The sequence below is a fragment of the Jaculus jaculus genome, chromosome 1, assembly GCF_020740685.1.
Source record: "Jaculus jaculus isolate mJacJac1 chromosome 1, mJacJac1.mat.Y.cur, whole genome shotgun sequence".
NCBI lineage: Eukaryota > Metazoa > Chordata > Mammalia > Rodentia > Dipodidae > Jaculus > Jaculus jaculus.
The window spans coordinates 118,029,654-118,054,839 of NC_059102.1; the positions used below are offsets into that span (position 1 = coordinate 118,029,654).

General features: G+C 45.2%; 1 protein-coding gene across 5 annotated transcripts in view; it reads left to right on the forward strand.

The window, feature by feature from the left end:
* The window catches only part of Znf462 (zinc finger protein 462), a 195,882-nt gene extending 192,045 nt beyond the window's left edge, over window positions 1-3,837 (forward strand). For all 5 annotated transcript variants that reach the window (XM_045136361.1, XM_045136359.1, XM_004656983.3 and 2 more), the window contains one exon: window positions 1,007-3,837. In XM_045136361.1, the coding sequence (XP_044992296.1) occupies window positions 1,007-1,214 (208 nt within the window). In that variant the 3' untranslated portion in view covers window positions 1,215-3,837. The remainder of the gene's footprint in view (window positions 1-1,006) is intronic.
* The last annotated feature ends 21,349 nt before the right edge of the window (window positions 3,838-25,186 follow it).

Genomic DNA, 25,186 nt, shown 5'->3' on the forward strand with positions numbered 1-25,186 from the left:
GTGCTCAGAATGTAGCTAAACATCTCAAGGTGCAGGTTGTCTCTATAGATTTTTACTATGGTTTGTTTAAAATCCTGCCCAGTAGGTCATTAGTACCTGAATTGCTGTTTTTGTCTTAATAATTATTGGCTAGTCTCCAAGCTTCTGGTTTTAGCTGATGAATCTGAGCATGAAACAAATCTTGCTATCTTTCCACTCATACTCAGTAGAGATGATATAAAGCTGTTCTGTTAATTCAGAAATAAAACTTGACACAATCAAATCCCAGTATAATTCCCATTTTTGTGTGTGAAGCATGTCGGTGTGATGTGTATGTAGTACACGCACTCCCACACGTGCACAGATACACACACGAGGTGGCCAGAGAAGACCACCAGGTGTCCTCATTACTCTCCTGGGTGGTTCCTTGAGACAGTCTCTCTCAAGGAACCTGGAGCAGTTAACAGATTGTCTGACCAGTGAGCCTCTGCAACTGATTCTCCAGTTTCCATTCCCCACAGGACTGGGGTTACAGTTGCAAATGTCCACACTTAGCTGTTTACATGGGTGCTGGGGAGTTGAACCCCTCGGGGAGGGGGGACATCTGGCCTTCTCAGGCCCCCATGCTTGCACAGCAAACATTTTTTTTCACACTAAGCCATTTCCCCGGCCCATAATGCATACCTTTGTAGTACAAAGTTTCCAAAAGATACAGGCACACATAACCCACACATAACAGAAAGCAAGGGGATATTGAAAACAGCTTAATCATACACCCTTCACATTCATCCAAAGGAAATGCCAAGGCTTTGGAGGTCAGGGAAGAAAGGCTGGTTGACTCGTATTTAATTGGCAAAAGCATGTGTAGCCTGTGTACTCACTCATCTTCCTCTTCATTAATTTTCATTCTGAGATAGCATCTCGTGTAGCACCGGTTGGCCTCAAGTTTGCTTTGAGGCTGTTGACAAATGACCCGCTCTTTGTGCCATCACACTGGGCTTATGAACTTGTTCTTTTTGTTTTTCAGGGCGTTGCACGACACTAAGCAGGTGAGCAGAGATGAGGTCCACCCAAAGGAGTCAATGGGGGACAGTGTGCAGGTGCCCTCCATGGAGGCAAAAGACGATGATGAGCCAATGGGGATAGACTTTTCCCTGCCGAGTGAAACTGTAGCCATCTGTGTGGTAGCTGCGGACAAATCTCTCATGGAGAATGCAGAGGCCAAAAATGAATGAGTTTGGTGAAATTCTTAAATCAAACCTTACTTGAACCGTGATGAAAAAGTGGGAGGGCCGGCGTGGGCTGAGAAGGGAGGGGCAGGAAAGAGAAGACAGAACAAAGCTGCTCTTTAGGACCTGAACAATCTATTTTCAAAGCACTGGTACCCGTGTGAGTGAGTATGTAAATTAAAGTTATTTAAATGGTTGGATATGTGACTCCTTTTCCATCACTACATCTTTCCTTCTGGATCTCCACCCCGGAAGTTTCATCTGCTGCGGATCTGGAAGCTCCTTCCCCGGCCACGGCACTGTCCGTGGCCATCTCGGACAGTACGTGGAAACCGGAGCTCTGGGACAGTAGGAGACCTCTCTTGTAGGGGAACAACTTTTGGACGCACAACTTTGAGTGCGTTTTTCTAGTTTTAATACCTTAAGCTTTTTCAAGACCTAACTGCAGCCGCTTTGGGAAAAAAAAAAACAAAACAAAACAAAACAAAAAAACAGAAAACAAAACTGCTTTGCATAAACAGTCACCTGTTTCCTAGTACCTCAGACGTAACCAAGGGAGTTCTCTGCATTGGTCAGTGCTGCCTGTCGTCCTTGTGGTTAATGTAGAGAGAACTGCTGGGCAGGACGGTGAATGGAGGGGAAAAGAGTTTTAAAGAAAGGAACACAAATTGTGCTTAAAATCCCCATGTGGGTTTTATTTCTTAAAATACTGTGATTTTTTTAATTATTTTAGTAAAAAACAAAACAAAAAAAAGAAACAGACTTTAATTATTAGATAACTGTGTGAATTGTCATCCTTTATTCCAGGTAAGCTGTTTATTAGTGTTCAGCTATAATTTAGAATTTGGTAGGTTCATGTGAGCTAACTTTAAGAGGATTGTGGAGTTTTGTTTGCCACGCGTTTATTTTATTTTTTTTCCTCAATTTGAGTGTTACAAACACAGCACAGTTCAGTTTTTTCATGGAAATTGTTTTTGTGTGTGTGTGTTGTTTTAATTTGGGGTTAAGGGAGATTCAGTTTTTTGTGAATAGGAATGTTTTATTTTAAATGTGGAAATAACAAAGACGTTAACTTCCTTTTTTGTTGTTGTTTTGTTTTGTTTTGTTTTTCCTGTTAATTTAACTAAAGAACCAAACTTTCGGCACAGCTATGCAGCTCGTGGGCCAGACGAAGAGGTCCTCTTCATGCTTTCGTTGCTTGTCAGATGAACACATTATCTGTCTCACACCAAGGATTTCTGTTAGGATGGGCTGGCTTCTGTGTGTGGTTTCTAAATCTGTGTTTTTGTTTGCATTGTGTATCACGGGAGTCTCTCATTTATTTTGGGTGACAAAGGGGTGTATTAGAATCCCATCCCTTTCGTGAGAGTGGATAAGAAATGATGTATCCACATATGAGATCCCTGGAGAACTACTTTTTTAAAAAATCTAGCTGCCAGTTACCCTGTTTCCCCATATTAATTAGCTGTTTTGGGAGGGAGCAGCTTAGACAATAAACCTCAGTCTACATTTATAATACATTCTGATTATGAACAAAGGGTTTTGTTCCAAAAAGTAGAAAAGAACTTTTCTTAAAGCCTAGGTTTAGAAGCCCGTGTGTGTGTGTGTGTGTGTGTGTGTGTGTGTGTGTGTGTGTGTGTTTTCATGTATGCGCATGTGAGTCGTTTGGTTTTCATGTTTTTGATTTTTTTTTTAGCTTGGAGGGAAAGGGGGTGGGGGGAGGGCTAAAAGGGAATGGGGTTGCCAAGATGACAGTGTCCCACACAGCTTCAAATCAAGTCCTTGGGAAGATGTGGCATTTGTGGAATAAATGCTTACTTGAAAAGCATGTTTTTTTAATTATTTTTTTCTTGCTGTTAAGAATTTTTATTTTTAGGATGTTTAATTTAATTTTTTTTTTTTTTTTTTACGGACGGGGAGGCCATCATGTGGAAAGCAGAAAATGGGGAAAGTGTGAAGTATTTAGACAAAAGACTCATTTTTATGTCCATATTTGTTTTTAATTGGCCTCATTTCAAATGTACTAAGCAGTTCCATACCTGGATTGGGTGTTTGTAATAGTTACCAAAAACAGAACAAAAAAAGGAAAAAAAATGAAGGAAAAAAGAAAAAAAAGAGAAAATAATTGTGACATGCTTTTATTTTATCACTACTTTATTTTTCAAATAACATGTAAATATTGTAATCCATTGGACTTTGTTTTGCTAACCTGTTAATAAAAATATGGGACCATTATCCTTTTAACAAGGCTAGAATGTCATTTTTTTTCTTTTTCAAACATATACCTGATATTTTGTGGCCGCACATTTTGGATGCATTATTATAATTCTGTTGACTGTAATGGCATAGAATTTACAACATTTTTTTTGTTGTTGTTGTTGCTTAATTTATACAGAGGACATTTTTTTCAGAGCTTGAGAGAAGAAAATAAATAGCAGAATGATAACCTATTGACTCCAATAATCAGTGTTTCCTAATACTTGATAAAAGATAGGGAGATCCTGAATCCTTGAAGCCAAGGGTTTTAAAACAAACAAACAAAAAACCACAAGTAGGTTATTCAAGTTGTTTGCAACATACATTTTGTAATGAAATGTGAGAAATTAATAAAGAATTTTTTCACATGTGTCTTATGTGTATGTTGGAAGTCATTTGCCAGTGTGATGACAGGTAGGAAGGGTGGCTGTGACACACGCTGCCTTCCGGTGCATGCACGAACAATACCAAACCTCAAATCCACACGGTTTTGGAGAGTAAAGGGGAAGTTAAGGTGAGATTTGAGCTAGCGCTTTGACGTGTTAACATTTCTACATCAGGCATTCATTGCCAATGGGGGAATTTTATGGTGAGAATGTTTTCCATCAAAAGATGTGAATCTGGGCTGGAGAGATGGCTTAGTGATTAAGCGCTTGCCTCTGAAGCCTAAGGACCCCGGTTCAAGGCTCGGTTCCCCAGGTCCCACGTTAGCCAGATGCACAAGGGGGCGCACGCGTCTGGAGTTCGTTTGCAGAGGCTGGAAGCCCTGGCGCGCCCATTCTCTCTCTCTCTCCCTCTATCTGTCTTTCTCCCTGTGTCTGTCGCTCTCAAACAAATAAATAAAAAATGAACAAAAAAAAATTTAAAAAAAAAAAGATGTGAATCTGGGCTGGAGCCAGCAGTTAAAGGAGCTTGCTTTCAAAGCCTGACACAGTTCGATTCCCCACTACCCAAGTAAAGCCAGATGCACAAAATGGTGCACATGTCTGAAGTTTGTAGTGGCAAGAGGCTGTGACACACCCATTCTCTCTCCCTTCTTCCCTCCCTCCTTCTCAATACCTCTCTGCTCACAAAACTTTTTTTCTTTAGTGTTAATCAGGGCCAGGGAGATATCTCAGTGGATAAAGCACTTGCCATGCAAGACTGAGTTTGGATTTCCAGACCCCATGTAGGGCGAGAAGCTTTGGGGGGTGGGCTCTTGAAATCCCAGCATGCCAGTGGTGAGATGGGAGGCAGAGCAGAAGAAACCTGTGAACCAGCTACCCTGGGGGGACACAGTAGTCAGTAACAATGACAGTGAGAGACCCTCTCTCAAATGAGGTGGAAAACAAAGGCCAACTACAGAAAGTTGGTCTCTGACCTCCATGTGGGTGCCCCAGTGTCAGACGGCCACACATTTAAGCACATGAACATACACACAGACATTTAAAAGTTCATTAAAAGTATGAGCCAGGGCTAGAGAGATGGCTTAGCGGTTAAGCGCTTGCCTGTGAAGCCTAAGAACCCTAGCTCGAGGCTCCATTCCCCAGGACCCACGTTAGCCAGATGCACAAGGGGGTGCATGCTTTTGGAGTTCTGTTTGCAATGGCTGGAGGCCCTGGTGTGCACACACTCTCTCTGTGTGTCTCATCTCTGCCTCTTTCTGTCTGTCACTCTCAAATAAATAAACCTTTTTTTTTTTTTTAAGTATGAGTCAACCAGGCATGGTAGCTCATGGCCTGAAATCCCAGTAGAACTTGGGAGCTTGGGGCAGGAAGGTAGCTAGAAGTTTGAGGCTAGCCTGGGCTACGTGGTAAGACAGTCTCAACATCAGGAAGAACCGTGAATCAAAGTCCTGTATGAAGTACATCAGCATCAGGAGGACTTGCCAGTGCTCAAAGGTCACCTGGGGACTAAACCCATGAGCGCAGCTGGAAGACTGCTGTCACCCTCACCTCTTGAAGGCCTGTGTCACAAAGTGTCTTACTGCATAACTGGCACAGAGTACCACCAGTCACTTATTATTGGAGCTGCCCTGTTATAAATCAAAAAAGCAATCAGTAGTCAAGACACATGGAAGAGCCACTCATGTCAGTGTTGACTGAGCAACTGGGCGCCAACTTCCATTGCCTGCCTACGTCAGCGTTAGAAGAATGGCTCGGGGTGATTTGTTCAGAGGTCCTTCTAATAACCAGATTCTCATTCTTATCTCCTGAATCCCCTTCACCAGAGGAAAGTTAAGCTATTCTGAGATGGTAAGGCTATATAAAGGAAACACATGAGGACACAAAGGGATGGTGGCTGTGAGTTGACAAAAGTGTGTTCCGTGAAACTGCAGAAGCGCACATGTTGGGCTCTGAGCTTTTCGGGTAGGCGAGGCATATAATGGTGCATGAAGGCTGGGGAGATGGCACAGTGGTTAAAGACGCTTGTTTACAGCGATCAGTCATAGTCTTTTTAGTATCAAATGCTCAGGAAATAACACCGCCCTTTGAAGGACTGCATGCTGTTGTCTGCATTTTTATAGAGGAAAGTGACTCAACGGACTTCTCCATTGCAAAACAGCTGTTCTCTAATAGCTTCTGTCTATGCTATGAACACTGTCTTGAATGGAATTGATGTGTAACCCACACTCCCATCTTGTTCCATGTAGAAGATTTGGATTGTGTAGATAAATCTGTCATGGTGGGGGCTGCAGCAAAGCAAAACTGACTTCTGGCTTAGCATAGTAGAGGTCTGATTCCCAGGAGAGTCTGTGGCATGGGTGCCCTTTCCCCTGTCCCTCAGGACGCTGAGCTCCTCTGTCTGATGATGCCGCCATCTCAGCACGTGGATCCTGGGGTCACTGCAGAGAGCAACACCATCACAAACTAAGAAGAACTGGGGAGACAGCTTGCTCAGTCAAAGAAGTACTTGCCTGGCAAGCATGAGGACCTGAGTTTGATTTATAGAACCCTTGTTTTGAAAAGCCAGGTGTGGTAGCATGCTTATAATTGCACCTAGCACTGGGGAGATGGAGGTAGGTGCATCCCAGGAGTTGCCAGCCAGCCAGTCTAGCCTAATTAGCAAGCTCTAAGCCAACGAACAACACTCCATAAAAGGACAGTGTTCCACGGGAATAATGCCCAAAGCTGTCTTCTGGCCCCCACATGGACACACACAGAGAATAGGGAATCTGAAATTGTTCTCTGAGTCCCAAGTACCAATGCTCTTAGGCAGTATTAGCAAACAGTTGATGCTAGCCACTAGGTAACGACAGACAGGCAGGGTTCAATATCTTGACGCTCACAGATCCTGAGGGTAGAAATGTGCCATTTGGAGCAGTGACTCTTCCATTGAAGGTGCAAAGCCAGCTGGGCCCTTCATTATATATCTTGTGAAACCTTGATGGCCCTTCAGTGTAACGCTGCCAATACCCAGGAAAACAGTCTCACCGGGGAATGTGTTTTGTTCTGTCCATCTAATGGAGCACCTATGATTTAGGGAGACCTATAAGAAAATTGCCTACTCTACTCATTTGGTGAGCCTTTAGCCCTAAACTTATTCAAAAGTTAACCTTAAGATATGTTCTTTCCCTGCAGTTCCTCTTATTTCACTGTCCCCTGTCATGTTACAGATCTCAGAGGAATAAGTATAGTATAAGAAAAATACCTTCTCTTCCTTTGTACAAATGAGCCCAAAGATGGGCTTTATACATTGGTGAAGCATTTTACCTTAAGTTTTATTTTATTCTTCTTTTTTTTACTTGCCTGTTTTTTCGAGGTAGGGTCTCACTCTAGCTCAGGCTGGCCTGGAATTCACTATGTAATCTCAGCGTGGCCTTGAACTCATGGTGATCCTCCCACCTCTGCCTCCCGAGTGCTGGGATTAAAGGTGTGCACCCCCACGCCTGGCTGAGGGCACATTAACTTTCAAGAAGATATTGTTAATTTGCACCAACACTGCTCTGCATGGAGTATCTTGAGCATGTTCTTGGATATACAGAAAGGAGAGAATATGTGCATAGTCATGACGAGATTCTAAAGTCAGATCCCCTGCACTCAAGTCCCAGATGACTCACTTAGTGTGCAATCTTGGACAAGCAACTTAAACCCATTGTGCCTTATGTTATTTTTAAAATAAACTTTATTACACTTGACCATGCATTTTACTGCTATTTTGAAACTTCTAGGAGGCTGGGGAGATGGCTCAAAACAGCACTTGCTGCACAAGCAAGTGGGCCTGAGAGGGCATGATTATTAGCCTAGGCCAAATCCACAGCACCCACATACACAGCTGGGCAAATCCACACATGCTTGAAACTCCAGTACTGTGGGCTGTCGAGCCTGGAAAATCATTGGGGCTCACTGGTCAGCTAGTCTGGACAAAAATAGCAGCTTTGGATTTAGTGAGACCCCATCCAATGAAATACACAGATGAGCAATAGAGGGGGTATCTGACATTCTCTAGCCTTTGCACACATCTGTACACACGTTTATACACATGCCATACATCCCCCCACCCAATTCTATAGATTTCAGCATAGCCAAGTTATTCACAAATGAGAGGCCAGACTTTCAAGTTCAGCTATCTCCAAAATAATGTTGAGTTGTAGCAAAGGTCTACTTCATCTGAAGAGCAAGAATTCTTATCCAGTGTTGCAGGACTGTCTCAGGAGCTGACTGAAAACTCTGGTACCAAAGCTGATGGATGCAGCAATGACAAATGGCCAGTGTCAACTTTGGCTGGAGTTTACACAGTAACTCCCAAAACAATATCATAAAGTGGCTTGAGAGTAAGGAGGAAGGTCTCAGGGATGAGGGACTTTGGAGAGACCACTGAACAAGGTCTTAAATGATCTGTGTGGGGTTCTATGCCAGGGAGAGAAAAAGGATGTGGAAAGGATAGTCAAGGCAGACAAAGGGGCAAAATGTTGAACCTGGAATCCTAGGGGTGATGGGTGATAGTGGGTAACCTGCTCAGGGAATCCAAAGTGAGGTCATCAGGGTTTGGACGTCATGCCGGTAAGTTTCAGTATAAAGATGTGGAGGTGCCTACAGGAACTGTAAACCCAGTAAAGAACTTTAGCCAAGGAACTGACCCGCTGATTGAAGTTAAAGAAAGACTCTATTTGTCCAATGAATGTAAAGTGGTTGCTTAACTGACCCAATAGCTGCCCCCCTCATTTATCTTACATAGTCAAAGGCTAATTTTAACCAGAGTGACAGTTCACTCGGATTTTCTTGCTTGTTTTCCTTTACTTTTATTTAGTTTGAGAGAGAAAATGGGTGTACTAGGGCCTCTTGCCACTGCAGACTCCAGACACGTGCACCACTTTGCGCATCTGCTTTTATGTGGGTACTATGGAAGCAAACCCAGGCTGCCAGTGGGTACTAGGGAAGCAAACCCAGGCTGCCAGTCTTTAGCCACTTCACCATCTCTCCAGCCCAGCTTGAGGTTTTTCTGAAGCCAAGAAGGCAAGGAAGAAGTTACAGTTAACAAGAAGGAAGGCTTAGCTCATGGCAATTGGAATATGCATAGTAGTTTCCATTCCAGTTATTTAGACAGATATTCCTGACAAGGCTGGACAGACTGTGATAGATTTCTTCCCCTCAGGAAGTGGGATGGAGACAGCCTTTGGAGGATAGCTTTGCTGAACTGGTAGGCCAGCTTTCTCCAGAATTAAAAAATGTATGTAAATATATATAATTTACTTATTTATTTCCAAGAAGAGAAAGACAGACAGAGAGAATATGGGCATGGGAAGGAATCTAGCCACTGCAAACAAACTCCAGATGCATGCACCACCTTGTGCATCTGGCTTTACCTAGGTACTGGGGAACTGAACCTGGGTCATTAGGCTATGCAAGCAAATGCCTTATCCACTGAGCCATCCCTCCAGCCCCTTTATCCAGATTTTTTTTTTTTTTGAGGTAGGGTTTCACTCTAGCTCAGGCTGACCTGGAATTCACTATATAGTCTCAAGGTGGTCTCAAATTCTCAGCAATCCTCCTACATCTGCCTCCCAAGTGCTGGCATCTGGCTCCTTTATCCAGATTTTAAGAACACCATTGGTATTTCCCACTTTTCTCTCATCTCTACAAGCCTCAGACACAGAAAAGATAGGAAACAAGAGAGGAAGTATTGGTAAAAAGTTGCCCATTAGCACATATGCCCAGGGTTGGTAGGAGTAGCCCTTGATCATAGAGTTTGTAAGTTGCCTTTGAATTGTGATCATTCTTATCAGTCAATCTTCTCCAGGCAAACAGAGCAAATAGAGCAAATTCATATTAAACGGGGACTTATTGGATCTGTATACATGATATAGCTGGGTAGTCCAATAATGGCCACCTGCATACTGAAGAGGCTCAGAGCCTATAGCTGCTCAGTTCACAGGCTGGAGGCCTCAGCAGGTCTAGCACTGAAGGCCTGGAGAACCGCTGGTCTTCAGTCCACGTGTGAAGGCTGAAGAACCTGGGTTCTGTTACCAGTTGAAAGATGGTAGCCACAGGGAAGACGCGCTCACCAACATGCAGACACCTGACAAAGAGGACTGCTGCTTCTTCGAACCTCTTCCTATGTGGGCTTCCATCCAAAACTGCCTTCTATGAGGGAAGGTCTCCTGCCTCAGTTTACCCTTCCTGGACATGCCCTCATGGACCTGCCCAAGAGGCACGGCTCTTACTCGACTCCTGATCTCATCAAGTTGATAAGAGAACTTAGCAGTTGCAGTCATCATCTTCTGTCTATGTCAGCTCCCTCCAAGATCGCTCACCCTGCATGTGATTCAGTGCTATCTCCTTTCTTCTGGTACCTCCTGCCCGGTAAGATCCAGTCTCATTGTCACCTTAGATGAAAAGCATTCCATGATTCCTCCTACATGTTATGGGACAAAGACTGTCACTCTACCACTGTGTCCCTTTTTAACAAATTGTTAATAAAGGCTCATTATATTCCAGGATCAGATCTTAATACTTCAAGACACATCCTCTCACTGAGCCCTTGTATTAATTTTCCTAAGGCTGCTGTAACAAATGACTGCATACTTGGTAGCTTAAACCAACAGAATTCCTGTTATATGGCTGTCATTGTTGCTGAGGCCAGAAGTCAAAACTCTGGGTGTCCGCAGGGTTGCTTTCTTCCTGGTGCTGTGGGCTAGCCTTGGTGTTCCTTGGCTTACAGATGTGACTCCAGTTTCTGCCTCTGCCTTTGTCACTCCCCCTGTACCTCCTCCCGCCTTTTTCTCTTGTGATTTTGTGGTTCTAGGAATCGGAACCAGGACCTTTGGTATGCTAGGCAACTTGCTCAGCTCTTTCTTTTCTCTTCTAAAGACATGGATTATTGGATTCAGGACCATCTCTCACCTGGGATATTCTTTTTTTAAAAGCTTTTTTAATGTTTTATTTTATTTTATTTGTTTATTTGACAGAGAAAGAGGAAGAGAGAGAGAAAGAGAGAGTATGGGCACGCCAGGGCCTCCAGCCACTGCAAACAAACTCCAGACGCATGTGCCCCCTTGAGCATCTGGCTAAAGTGGGTCCTGGGGAATCAAACCTGGGTCCTTTGGTTTTGTAGGCAAATGTCTTAACTGCTAAGCCATCCTTCCAGCCCTGGAATATTCTTATCTCATGATCTTTAGTAACATCTGTAAAGACTCTTTGTTCCAAATAAGATTATACTCATATACTCATTATACTCATATAGACCCTGGTGAACTTGTCTTTGGGATTAGGGAATCACTGTTTGACCCACCACAATCCTAACAAACATCTTCATGGAGTACTATCATTGGTCCATTGTACAGATTAGAATCCTCAGGGAAGGGTTAAGTAATTGCCCAAGATGCTCAGCTCCTGAGAGATGGAACCTTGCAAGTACCTTCTCTTGATCGCTCTATTATCCATATCTCTGTTTTCCTCATTTCTGTCTCCCTAGAGCTATACACAGAACCTGGCCCTGAATCAGGATTCAGTAACGTCTGTGGGATAAATAGATGGATGAGGAAATGTTCTCTGCCTCTCTCCTCCCCTCCCCAAAGCAGACTTTTAGTAGCTGATACACATTGCTGTCAGATGCAGCTAGCCTTTTTAAATTCAAATATATTCCTGTTGATACCAAGTGTTAGTTCTCATCTGATTTGGCATCAATGTTACATTTTCTTTCAGAGCTTGATATTGCTTTTTTAAAAATATGCAGCTTGGTAGATGAAAAAATGTCTTTGTCTGCAATTCCAGGCTGTCTGAGAAAATACCAGAAAGCTGAAGTTCAATGCTCCCCTTTAGATACCCCTTGTCAGTCTTCTACTGTCCAGAGGTAGAGAAGGAATGGACAAGGAGGCCCCTTGGGCAATGACTGTCCTGGAGGGGCAGGCAGAAGCCAGAATTGGCTGAGGGGGACAGAGATGCATGACAAGAAGGGTGGACTGTGTCAACTGGGCATACTGGTGACAATAAAACAGCACTTAGAAAGAGCCTTGGCTAAGAAGCATTGACACCTCATGTGGGCCACAAAGTCATGAAAAGCAGTAGGAAAGCCCGGCGTCTCTGCCTTCACTTTGTGTCCATGTCTTTTTCATTGAGTCACTTGCAGGTCAGCAAGTTCATTCTCAAGAAGTGACCGATAGACTGGGAAAGTGCTTGCCTTGCAAGCATGAAGACCTGCTTAATGTTCAACCCCCAGGACCCATGCAAAATGCCAGGCATGGTGGAGGGGACCTGTAATGCCAGCCCTGGTGGGGGCGGGGGAATAGGAGAATCCTTGGAGTTCACTAGATACTCTGTCCAGACTAATTGGTGAACTCCAGGCCAATGAAAGACCCTGCCTCAAAACAGGATAACATTTGAAGTTTCCTCTGGCCTCTACATACATACATGTGTATTCACACACATGTACACTGGTTTGAGACTACCAGGGCCAGGCTGTTGCCCCTAAAACCTTGTCAAGGGGGTTGGGAAGAGGCTCAGTTTGTGCAAGCATGAGGACCTGAGTTTGAATCCCTAGCAAGCTGGGCATAGTGGCACACAGCCACAATCCCAGTGCTGGGGAAGCAGAGACAGATGGTTCCTGGGCTTGCTGACTTCCTAGTCTAGCCAAATCCATGAGCTCTGGGTTCATGGAGAAACCATGTCTCAAACAAGCATGGCAGATAGCAATTAAAGAAGAACCTCAGGGTTGACCTCTGGCCTCTGCCTGAAGCCATTCCTGAGGGCCAGGTGGAGGAGAACTGGGAAAGGGAGGTTGGAGGGAAGTGAAAATCATGGCTACTACGCTGTTCTCCTTACAACAGGTTTAGCTAGAGGGGCTGGGGTGGTAGATCTTCTGCTGGGACTCCATTACAACCCTCTCCACGCACACACCACCACCACCATCTAATAAAGAAAGAAGTCACTCTAGGATCTGAAGGGATACTTCCTTTCCCCTCCAAGTTAATTATCTGGCCTTTTGAATTAGGCCTGGAAAGCAACCTTGCCTTGTTTTTATTCACTGTTTCTCTCTTGAGTTAAGGAAGTGGCTCAGTTTGCTTTAGCTAACTGCATGCATGACTTCCAAAAACCACATCACAATGCAGGAGGAATGCAGCCTCTAGCAGGCTCCAGCAGCTTAACCACATTGTTTAAAGAGAGGAGTCAGGCAGCAACGGTGCCTCAGAAATCCATTGAAGACGTGTGAAAACAGGAGATTGAAATTCTGACCTTTTCCTGAAGCTTAAGGGGCCCCCTGAAGGGGGCTGTGTGAAAGACTGCAGCTACGGGCCTGGGCACGTGCACGACTCCCCAAGTCACTCATTTCTGGTGGCCTGTTCAGAAGGGAGGTTCTGCCTCTGTCTGTCTTTCTGTCCTGAACAGGACATCAGCCTGGAGGCTGCTGGATAGTTTGGAAAGGGAGGTGCTGCTTAGGCACCAGCCACCAAGGCCACAGAAGGACAGGGTCCTCAAAGTTCAAGTGGGAGAAAAGACAGCAAAACCCTGCTGGAGCGCATGGGCCCTGGGTTACATTCACTTGCTTTTCATAGCAAGCCAGGGAAGGGATTCTACTCTGAGGGGTTTTTCTTATGCCAACCAGGAGCCAAAGTATTGGCAGCACCATGGGATGGGAGGAAAGGCACGCAGACTGAAACTTGGTTAACATGACTGAATTCGCATTCCAGGCCCTGACTGGAGACTGGATAACATAATGCAATCCGAGGTAAAACTGGAAGCTGGGACTATGCTATCTTAGTTCAGTTCTGGCCTGTTCTGCTCACTCTGTGCCCTGTGTAATGAACTTAAATCCCTGTCTCCGTACCTCAGTTTCTCCATCTGTGTGATTGGCATCAGAGGACCTAGTCATATACAGTCAAGCCTTACTTCCGTAGTCTGTGTTCAGTTGATGCACTTGGTCTTTCTCCTCCTTGCTATTGCGGTTACTTCTTTATTCTTTTTCTTTCTTTATTTTAAAGACAGGGTGTCACTAAGTTGCTCTAGCTGGCCTGGAACCTGCTATGTAGATAAGGCTGGCCTCAAACTTGTGAGTGATCCCCCTGCCTCCCAAGTTCTGGGATGACAGGTATTCACCACTGTCGCAGCCAGGTTCCCATTGCTAGTAGAAATCACCCAACCAAGAGCAGATTGTGGGGAAAAGGAGGCTTAATTTGGCTTACAGGCTCAAAGGGAAGCTCCACGACAGCAGGGGAAAACAATGGCATGGGCAGAGGGTGGGCATCACCCCCTGGCCAACATAAGGTGGGTAACAGGAACAGGAGGGTGTGCCAGACACTGGCATGGGGAAGCTGGCTATAATACCCATAAGCCCACTCCCAACAATCCACTCCCTCCATGAGACATTAGGTCCCAAATTTACATCAGCGGGGAACCTAGCGTTCAGAATGCCTGCATTTATGGAGACACTTGGACCAAACCACCGCAGCCGCTATTCCCAGCTTGTGCTTAATGCCTTCCCACGTAAGTTGTCCCAGCAGTTTTTGATAAAAGCTGCCAATGGTTTGTTTGTTTTTGCTTGTTTCTCAAGGCAGGGTCTCACTCTGGCCCAGGCTGACCTGGAATCCACTATGGAGTCTCAGGGTGGCCTCGAATTCACAGCAACCCTCCTACTTCTGCCTCCCAAGTGCTGGGATTAAAGGCGTGCGCCACCACGCCCAGCAAAGCTGCCAATGGTTGCTTGTTGCTTTCCATGCGGAGAAATTTGCCATACAACAGCTGCAAACACGGTGATAGGAAATCCCAACTTAAACAAGCGGGTTCAAAGATCATTGCAAAACACACAAGCTGGGGCTGGAGAGGTGGCTCAGTGGTTAAAGGTACTTGCTTGCAAAGCCTGATAACCAGGGTTCTAAATCACTGGTACCCACATAAAGCCAGATGGGTGGTGTGTGCATCTGAAGTTTGTGTTTGCAGTTTCAAGAGTTTCTGGTGCACCTATACTGTCGCCCAAGTTAAAAAAAATTTAGGGGGCTGGAGGGATTGCTTAGTGGTTAAGGTGCTTGCCTGGAAAGCCAAAGGATCCAGGTTCAATTCCCCAGGATCCACACTAGCCAGATGCACAAGGGGGGGGCGTGCATGTATCGAGTTTGTATGCAGTGGCTGGAAGCCCTTGCACGCCCATTCTCATGCTCATTCACTCGCTCTCACTCTCTCTCTGACTCTAATAAATAAATAAATAAAAATTTAGGGCTGGAGAAATGGCTTAGTGGTTAAGTGCTTGTCTGTGAAGCACAAGGACCTTGGTTCAAGGCTTGCTTCCCCAGTACCCACATAAGCCAGATGCACAAGGGTGTGCATGCATCTGGAGTTCATTTGCAGTGGCTGGAGGCTCTGCTGTGCCCATTCTCTCTCTCTCTGTTGTTCCCAAATAAATAAATTAAAATAAACAAAACCAAAAAAATACTTAAAAAATTTAAACTCATAAGTCCACATTCCTTGTGCAGAAGGGCCGGTGACTGGTGGATCTTCAAGGATTTGCATTCTGCTGACTCTGCTCTGGCCACATCAATGCCACCTGCACCCTAACGCTGGTGCTCTTGAGGTCATGCTTGTCCCTCAGGGCTACATACTTTACTGCTCATGTCTGGGACAGAGAAATAGCTTTCTTTCAAGAAACATCTATTGGACCTTCCTTGTAAACTGGTTGAGTCAGTTTAGGGTTCACTCGTCTCTGCCTCCAGCCCCTGCTAGGAGCTGGCCGTCATCTGGTTGACTCATACGGATTGTGACTTTTATGTGGAATGGGAATGGGGTAGTGAAAAAAAATCTAGGGTCAATTGACACGGGGGAATTAGCTATTGATTAGGCAGTGAATGGTGCCATTTGGTGAAGGAATACTATACATGAGAAAATGGCTTGGTGCTCCCAGAAATGACGGCAATGGGAAGTACCTCCAAGAGGTGGGAAGGGCATACAATGGTGCTTCCCTGAGCATTGGCAGCCTCTCCATTTCAGGAACCTGCCATTGATTCGGGGAAGACAGGAGGACCACTGTCTGTTTTTAACTACTCCTTTCAATCATACTCTTCCTCAGAGACAAACCTCTCCAACCAAGTCAAAGTATTTCTTTTCTAAACTTTTAAGAATTTATTTATTTTGGGGTGTGTGTGTGTGTGTGTGTGTGTGTGTGTGTGTGTGTGTCTGTTCATATGTGTGAATGTGCATGCACAAGGTCCCTGTGGTGGTTTGATTCAGGTGTCCCCCATAAACTTAGGTATTCAGAATGCTAGGTTCCCAGCTAATGGAGATTTGGAAATTAATGTCTCCTGAAGGCAGTGTATTGTTGGGGGCAGGCTTATGGGTATTATAGCCAGTTTCCCCATGCCAGTGTTTGGCACCCTTTCCTGTTGCTGTTGTCCACCTTATGTTGGCTAGAGGGTGATGTCCACCCTCTGCTCATGCCGTCATTTTCCCCTGCCATCATGGAGTTTCCCCTCGAGCCTGTAAGCCAAAATAAACTTTTTTTTTTCCCCACAAGCTGCTCTTGGTTGGGTGATTTCTACCAGCAATGTGAACCTGACTGCAACAGCCACGATGTGGGCCCAGAGGTCAGAGGCTAACCTTGGGTGTTGGTCCTCGCCTTCCACCTTGTTTGAGGCATGCTCTCTCATTGTCATTGTTGTTCAAAGCTGCGTTGGCCAGGCTGGGAAATTTGCCTGTTTCCTTCTTCCTTCTCACAATGGGTTTACTGGGATCATAGACCTCCACCACAATGGCCAGCTTTTCTACGTGGGGTCTGGAGGTCTGCACTGAGGTACTCACGCTTGTGAAGCAAGAGTTTCATCCACTGAGCCACCTCCCTAGCTCAGGTCAAAGTACTTCTAGAGTTCAGGCACCACTGTGCCTCTTTGGTCTAGAACATGTCCTTGACCGTACGGTGGTTCTTTACAGACCTGCTGCTCTTGTCTTGGGACCCATACTCTTGGCAGCTCATTAGTTTTGAAGAACCAGCTGTGTCTACCTGGAACTAAGGATTGTAGTCCCTCTAAATCCACGCACTCCCTCTGAATCCTGAATCACATGGCATGAACTTAATAGAAAAAAGACATAGCCAAATGAACGTACTGGCAAGCTTTCATTGGGGAGGGTGTAGGGGACTTCAGCTCAAGCTGAAGGGGGGTCAGAGAGGGAGTAGGCTATACTCTAAAAAGGGAGCTGCAAGATTTATTAATTTTTCTGGGTGGACTAAAGTCAGGTAATTTTTCATTGGTCATGAACAAGGTTTCAACAGATATTTTGCTTGCATGTGTAATGTCGGACTCAATTAGGAAGTCTTCTTGCATCAGAAACCTCACAGTCCCTTCGGTCCTTGATGCCGTCATCTCACACAAGTGTCCTGGCGTTGGGCTCTGCCCTGGGCCTTAGATAAAGCGGAGGGACACGGGTCGCCGGAGGCATGGAGAAAGGCGCAAGCGTAGGGAGAAGAAACGCACGCGGGCCCAGCAGCTTGTTTATTCTGAGTCCAGTCTCGAAGAGAACACTCATCAATGGTCGACATGTCTCCATGCAGAATTGAGTTGCATCTGATCTAAAGGCGAAGGCGGCAAGAGGGACAGACATAGCGTGAAGAGAGATGTGTCAGGCAATTTCATCCATTCCTGTCACCCAGCAGATGCCCGCAGGCCCCGGGGAAGGATCAGCGTTCTCAACAGAAACAACCTTCCAGTTTCTGCAAGGCAAGCCTGGTAGCACAACCCACAGCAGAGGTGCCGGCCATGGCCAAGCTGGCAGAGACGAAGACTGTGCTGCCCAGCTGCATGAGCTCCTAAATTAGCTGTTTTAAGTCAGTCAATAGTAGTGCTAGTGTTTTGCTCAACAGGTTGATATTAGAGTTGACTGTGGGGGCTTTCCAAGGGGCACCTTGTGTGATGAGGTTTACTTTTGAGACAGGGTTTCATATAGCCCAGGCTGACCTCAAACTCATGTTGTAACTGGAAAACTCTGATCCTCCGGCTCCACTCCCAAGTACTAGGATCTCAGGCCTTCTGGGGCTTAAGCCCAGGGCTTGGTGTAAGCTAGGCCTTTAGCAAGGAAGCCCCAAATGTTTTTTTTTGTCTTGGTAACAATTCCCAACAGTATCTTTGTTTACTTCTCTTTATTTAACTTTAATTTTATTATTATTATTTTAATTTTTTATTCTTTAAGAAGAGAGAGAGGGAGAGAATGGGCATGCTAGGGTCTCTAGCCATTGCAAACAAACTCCAGATGCATGTTCCACCTTGTGCATCTGGCTTTATGTGGGTATTGGGGAATTGAACCCAGGTCCTTAGGCTTTGTAGGCAAATGCCTTTACTGCTGAGCCATCTCTCCAGCCCCCACTTTGTTTACTTCTTAATCTTAAGGGGTTTGGATCTATTAAAGGTCATTTGTGTGGCCATGCCACTCCAGCAGTTTTAGCTTGGCTTGGTCACAAGGGCACCTAGTCTGTAAACATTCTTGTTTTACAATCTAATCTGTTGTGTTTCTTGCTGCCTTTCCTTTTTTTTTTTTTTTCAAGATAGGGTCTCACTCTAGTCCAGGCTGACCTGGAATTCACTACGGTAGTCTCAGGGTGGCCTCGAATTCACCATGATGCTCCTACCTCTGCCTCCCAAGTGCTGGGATTAAAGGCGTGCGCCACTATTGCAGTCAGGTTCGCATTGCTGGTAGAAATCACGCAGCCAAGAGCAGCTAGTGGGAAAAGACACGTTTATTTTGGCTTATAGGCTCAATGGCAGGGGAAAATGATAGTATGACCAGAAGGTGGATATCACTCCCTGGCCCACATAAGGTGAACAATAGGAAAAGGACAGTGTGCCAAACACTGGCAAGGGAACTCTGGCTATAACACCCATGAGCCCTCCCCCAGTAATACATTGCTTCCTGGAGGTGTTAATCCCGAAATCTCCATCAACTGGGAACCTAGCATTCAGAATACCTAAATGAATGGAGAACACCTGAATCAAACCATCACAGGCACCATGCTGGGCTTCCTTTTTTTTTTTTTTAAGTGACAAAGCTGTTGAAAGAATGCAAAGTTGGGAACAGAAGAAAATACATATCATGCTTTCAACAGTAGAGTTTTTGTTATGGTTTTATTTTATTTTTATTTATTTTATTTGAGAGAGAGAGAAAGAATGAGAGAATGGACGTACCAGGGTTCTAACCTTTGCAAACAAACTCCAGACGCATGCACCACTTTGTGCATCTGTCCTATGTGTGTATTGGGAAATTGAATTAGGCTTTGCAGGCAAGTGCCTTAGCCACTGAGCAATCTCTCTAGGCCCTGTTTTCTTTCTTTCTTCTTTTTTTCCTTGTTTGTTTTTTGTTTTTTTTTTAGTTTTTCAAGGTAGGGTCTCACTCTAGCCCAGGATGACCTGGAATTCACTATGTAGTCTCAGAGTGGCCTTGAACTCTCGGTGATCCTCCTACCTCTGCCTCCTGAGTGCTGGGATTAGAGGCATGTGCCACCACGCCTGGCATGTTATGGCTGTTTTGAGGCAAGGTTTCACTATAGCCCAAGCTCACCTTAAAATCATAGTGATCTTCCTACCCCAGCCACCCTGGTGTTGGGATTAAAGGTGTATCCACAACTCCTGGCTCCAGCAATAAGCCAGTGCAGTCATCTTCTTGTTGCTAGGTCAAAACACCTGACAGAAGCAGCTGATGAGAAGAAAGGGTCCATTTCGGCTTATGGTTTTGAGAAGTTTCATTATGCCGGGGGAAGCATGGCGGAGAAGAGCCTGTACATCACATCTTGTCACATTAGCTGGAAGGCAGCACCAGGAGGGAGCTAGCTGGACTAGAGAGATGGCTTAGCAGCTAAGGCTCTTGCCTGGGAAGCCTAAGGACCCATGTTTGACTCTACAGGTTCCACGTGAGCCAGATGCACAAAGTGACGCAAGCCACAAGGTCGCACATACACACAAGGTGGTGCATGCACTGGAGTTTGATTGCAGTGGCTGGAGGGCTTGGCACATCACTTCTCTCTCTCCTTTTCTCTCTCTCTCTCTCTCTCTCTCTCTCTCTCACTCTTGCTCTCCCACTTGGTCTCTTGCATTAAAAAATGGTGGGGGGCTGGAGAGATGGCTTAGCGCTTAAGCGCTTGCCTGTGAAGCCTAAGGACCCCGGTTCGAGGCGCGGTTCCCCAGGTCCCACGTTAGCCAGATGCACAAGGGGGCGCACGCGTCTGGAGTTCGTTTGCAGAGGCTGGAAGCCCTGGCGCGCCCATTCTCTCTCTTCCTCTATCTGTCTTTCTCTCTGTGTCTGTCGCTCTCAAATAAATAAATAAAAATTTTTAAAAAAATGGTGGGCTTAGGCTGGAGAGATGGCTTAGCAGTTAAGCGCTTGCCTGTGAAGCCTAAGGACCCCGGTTCGAGGCTCGGTTCCCCAGGTCCCACAAGCCAGATGCACAAGGGGGCGCACGCGTCTGGAGTTCGTTTGCAGAGGCTGGAAGCCCTGGCGCGCCCATTCTCTCTCTCTCCCTCTATCTGTCTTTCTCTCTATGTCTGTTGCTCTCAAATAAATAAATAAAAAATGAACAAAAAAAAATTTAAAAAAAATGGTGGGCTTGTGCTGGAGAGATGGCTTACCAGTTAAGCGCTTGTCTGTGAAGCCTAAGGACCCTGGTTCGAGGCTTGACTCCCCAGGACCCACGTTAGCCAGATGCACAAGGGGGGCGCATGCGTCTGGAGTTCATTTGCAATGGCTGGAAGCCCTAGCGTGCCCATTCTCTCTCTCTCTCTCTTTATCTGCTTTCTCTCTGTGTCTCTCTCAAATAAATAAATAAATAATGAACAAAAATAAATTTTAAGAAATGGTGGGCTTGCCTCAAAAAAAAAAAAAAGGAGCTAGTTAGTGGACACCCAGTGGGACTGGACTAATAAACATCAAGGTCTGAACCCAGTGACACGCTTCCTGCAGGAAGACTCCACCTCCCAAAGGCCTCATCAACTGGCGATGGAGTGTGAGGCTGAGCCGCTGACACAGGAAGCGATGGGGGACGTTTCACATGCAAACAAGCACACAGGTTAAGGGCCCAGAGTTTATTTGCCCTTTCTGTCCTTGTGGTGGTTCCAAACTGTTTCACCTCTGCCCAGCCTTTGCAGAAAAGGGTGAGGGACGTGCAGGGACCCTCGGAAGCTTCTGAGTCCAACTTAGTACATCTGCGCTACTATTGACTTTGACTGGGACTGCGAGAAGAATCACTTCCTTTGCCTAGGCCTTCAGATTCTTGCTGTGAAGCAGGATGCTCATCAGTAAAACACTGATCTCGTTCCTTAAGGAATAGTATTCTGAAAGCTCCCCCTAGCCCGCAGAGTAGGAAACTATGGCTTTGAAGAATTAAGTCTTACAGAGAATAGAGGTGACGATGAGGACACATCAGAAATAAATGAATGAAAACTCTCTTGAACACATGCATTTAGTTTTTTTTTTTTTCCTAAAATAGTCATGGAATGTTGGTCATTTAACACCTAGTAAAATGGTAATCCCAAGTGTAATGCAACTAATTTCAATTTACCATCTCAAAAAATCTTCTTTCCTATTATGTTTAAGAAAAAGTATTGGGCTGGAGTTATGATTAAGGTATTTGCCTGAAAAGCCTAAGGACTCAGGTTTTATTCACCAGTGCCCACATAAGACAGATGTACAAGATAGTACATACGTCTAGAGTTCATTTGTAGTGGTTAGAGGCCCTGGCATGCCCATCTTCTCTGTCTGTCAAATAAATAGTTAAATAAAGTATTATTATTATTATTTTGGTTTTTAGAGGTAGGGTCTCACTCTAGCTCAGGCTGACCTGGAATTCACTATGTAGTATCAGGGTGGCCTTGAACTCATGGAGATCCTCCTACCTCTGTCTCCTGAGTGCCAGGATTAAAAGCATGTGCCACCATGCCTGACTTAAGTATTTAAAAGGAAAATGTCGGGCTGGAGAGATTGCTTAGCAGTTAAGGCGTTTGTCTGCAAAGCCAAAGGACCTCGGTTCAATTACCCAGGACCCACGTTAGCCAGATGCACAAGGGGGCGCATGCAGCTGGATTTCGTTTGCAATGGCTGGAGGCCCTGGCACACCCATTCTCTCTCCCTCTCTCTGCCTCTTTCTTTCTCTCTCTCTCAAATAAATAAATAAAAAGGAAAATGTTGAAAATTCAAATCAAAGATAAGGACATGAGGCATAAGGAGATGAGAAATAAGAGGCATCACTGTTGGATGGTTTCCTATATTGGAGTGTCAACCCACATAATCTTTGTCTTTCTACTGGTTTGCTTTGTAAGAAAATGCCTCCAACCACTGAGTAATCACTCCTGCTCCTTGACCTGCTTTTTGAGAAGACCTCCAGGAATGGAGCTCTGTAAGGAACCTGGCCCTGGGGCCACAGTGGTTACAAGGCAAGGATGTGGTAGCAGGAAAGACTCACCAGTCTGATATTGAGGAAAATCTTCAGAAGGACATGATAAATGCAGTCAGTCTCCAGAGGGCCAACCAACAGAGAAGGGAAAAAAGACATAAAGTGCCCCAAAGGCCTTTGGATTTCTCCAGACTGGTTCCCTACCCATCCCTCTAACCCCCTCCTCCACACACACAGCCATAGGGGATCCAAGGATCTCAAGGAAGGAGATTCCAGAAGAGCCTACTTCCCTCACCCCCTAGCATGGAGGTGAGTCTAGTACCAAAGCAGAAAATGCTTATAGCAAGAATGAGAGTCAGGCAGACACCTTTACAGCAAGACTGCAAGGGTCCTAAAGCAGAGGCATAGCTGAGGGCTCCACTTCTGGAACATTCCCCATATAGACCACTAATGTAGAAGACTAGGTGGTTACTATAGTATGGGGGTGGCAGGCAGTGAATAACCTCCCCCTTCAGACCAGAATGGGAATATCATTTTATTGATAGACTGGAGAAGAACATGGGGCTATGGCTGCGGGCATCTCCATTTTGGAGAAGTATTTAGGTGGTGTGGTGGTTTGATTCAGGTGTCCCCCATAACCTTACGTGTTCTGAATGCTAGGCCCACTGCTGGTGGCAGTTTGGGAATTGGAGCCCTTGATGTATTGTTAGGGGTGAGATTAGGGGTGTTATAGCCAGCTTACCCTTGCCAGTGTTTTGTACACTCTCCTGTTGCTGCTGTCCATCTGATGTTGCCCAGGAGGTGATGTCCACCCTCTGCTCATGCCATCATTTCCCCTGCCATCATGGAGCTTCCTCTAGAGTCTGTAAGCCAAAATAAACCTTTTTTCCCACAAGCTGCTCTTGGTTGGGTGTTTTTTGCCAGTGCCTTGAAGCTAGCTGACTCTAATAAGCAGCTAAGATGAGTTTCTTTGTGTGCATTTTCCTGGCATCATGCATCCCTCCATCCCTCATCTACCTGTCTACCTGGTAACTGAAAATAAAAATTCATAGGACAATAGTCACAGGAAATGATTCAGGTCCCCACATGACAGGGGTTAGGTCTGGAGATTCGAACTCAGGCTGTCTCAGGCCCTCATGATTACACAGGAAGCACCCTTAATCACCCCTCCCAGTGCTATGATCCTTGCATTCATTTTATTTTTAAAATTTATTTATTTATTTTAGAGATAGAGAGAGAGAGAGAGAGAACGGGCAAGCTAAGGTCCCTGAGCAGAAAGCTAGAAAGCTGGGAGGGGCCCCAAGTGGGGTAACCACTTAGTGACTGGGAGCAGGGTCTGTTATACCCTCGGCCAGGGTGGATTAGATTAGTGACTTTGTATATGTATGGGGGTTCCACCCTTAGGAATGGAATTTAGGAATAGAGTCAGGGTTGACTGGACTGGTTATTTTGAATGTATATGGGAACTCTTGATTAAAAAGAAAAGGAAAAGAAACAAGGGTTCAAATGGCTGGTGATCGAACAGCTGCCAACTTGGTGAGTGATCTTGAGTCAGGGCTTTCTGGAAATTGAGTCCCTGGACTCTGTCTCTGAATTTGTCATTAATGACATTCTTTTGGGGACTGTATTCCTGATTGTCTACAAAATGGAAGCGAACTTACTCTTATTTCCTCTCATTTATACCTAGTAGCTACTACTTTTGAGTTCTGAGTAACCTGGGCCTCAATGTTAGGGATCTATCTGCACTGCTCAGTAGTCCTTAAGGAGAGGCATTTGGCAAGAGAAGTACTGATTCAGCCACCCCAGTATTCTGAGGGAGGCCAGCCCTAAGTGACCAGCCAGTTAAACATGGCCTCACTAACAAGGCTGGGAAGAGAACGGCACAGCTGACTATCAGTTCTGCAGCATTGTGAGGAATAACGTAACATTTTCAATTTTAAGATAGTCAGGGGTTCTTTCTTAACAGTCTACTTTGCAGCTTAAATGACCAAAAAGAGGTTGCAGCTTCTAGACTTCATCTTTAGGGCAAGCCCTATGTTTCATAGACAGCTTAGTGTCCTGTTCAACACACACTCACCTTACCTGCTCTGAGCTAAATGCAGGTTCGCCTCCCAACCCTCCGCTGACCGCCGCCTTCTCCTGCCCTGCCATGTACTTCCCGCCCGAGAGAGAAAAAACGTGATAGTACAAAGAAACTCACACATTTTTTTTTCAGTATTTTACAGGTATAATTTACAGCAAATGGTAAGATCTTATAGTTTTGTGAATTTTGATAAAATTTATGTACCTTTTTTATGTGTATGGTATACATGTATGCATGTGAGTACATGTGTGTATGGGTGTACATATGTGTGGAAGCCAGAGATCTATGTTGGCTGTCTTCCCCTATAGCTTCTCCACCATATCTTTAATTATTTTTACTTTTTTATTCTTTTCAATTTTTTTATTATCTGTAAGGAGCCGTGCAGACGCCATTACAAGATGGCGCCGGTTTCTGGTTTCTTCTTGGTCACAGTTGAAGTAAATACGCACAGTGCGCATGTTCACTTACTCAAGCGACCTGGTGTGGGCAGATGCTAATGAGGTATCCAGGGAGTAACCAATCACTGGCGGTCACATATCCTTTGGTAACCAATCATTAGTGGACATACAGTCAAGAACCCTATATAACCCGTGGCCTTTCCTGGTTCGAGGTCTTCGCATCTAGCAGCTTGGCAGTCCCCAATAAAGTGTGTACAGAAGAATCCTGATTGTGGCGTCTTCCTTGCTGGCGAGGTGGGCGCGACAATTATCAACTTCCATGATTGTAAACAATATCCTATGGTAATGTCCTCCCTCTCCCCACTTTCCCTTTTGAAACTCCATTCTCCATCATATCCCCTCCCCCTCTCAATCATCAGTGTCTCTTTCATTTTGATTTCATGATCTTTTCCTCCTATTATGATAGCCTTGTG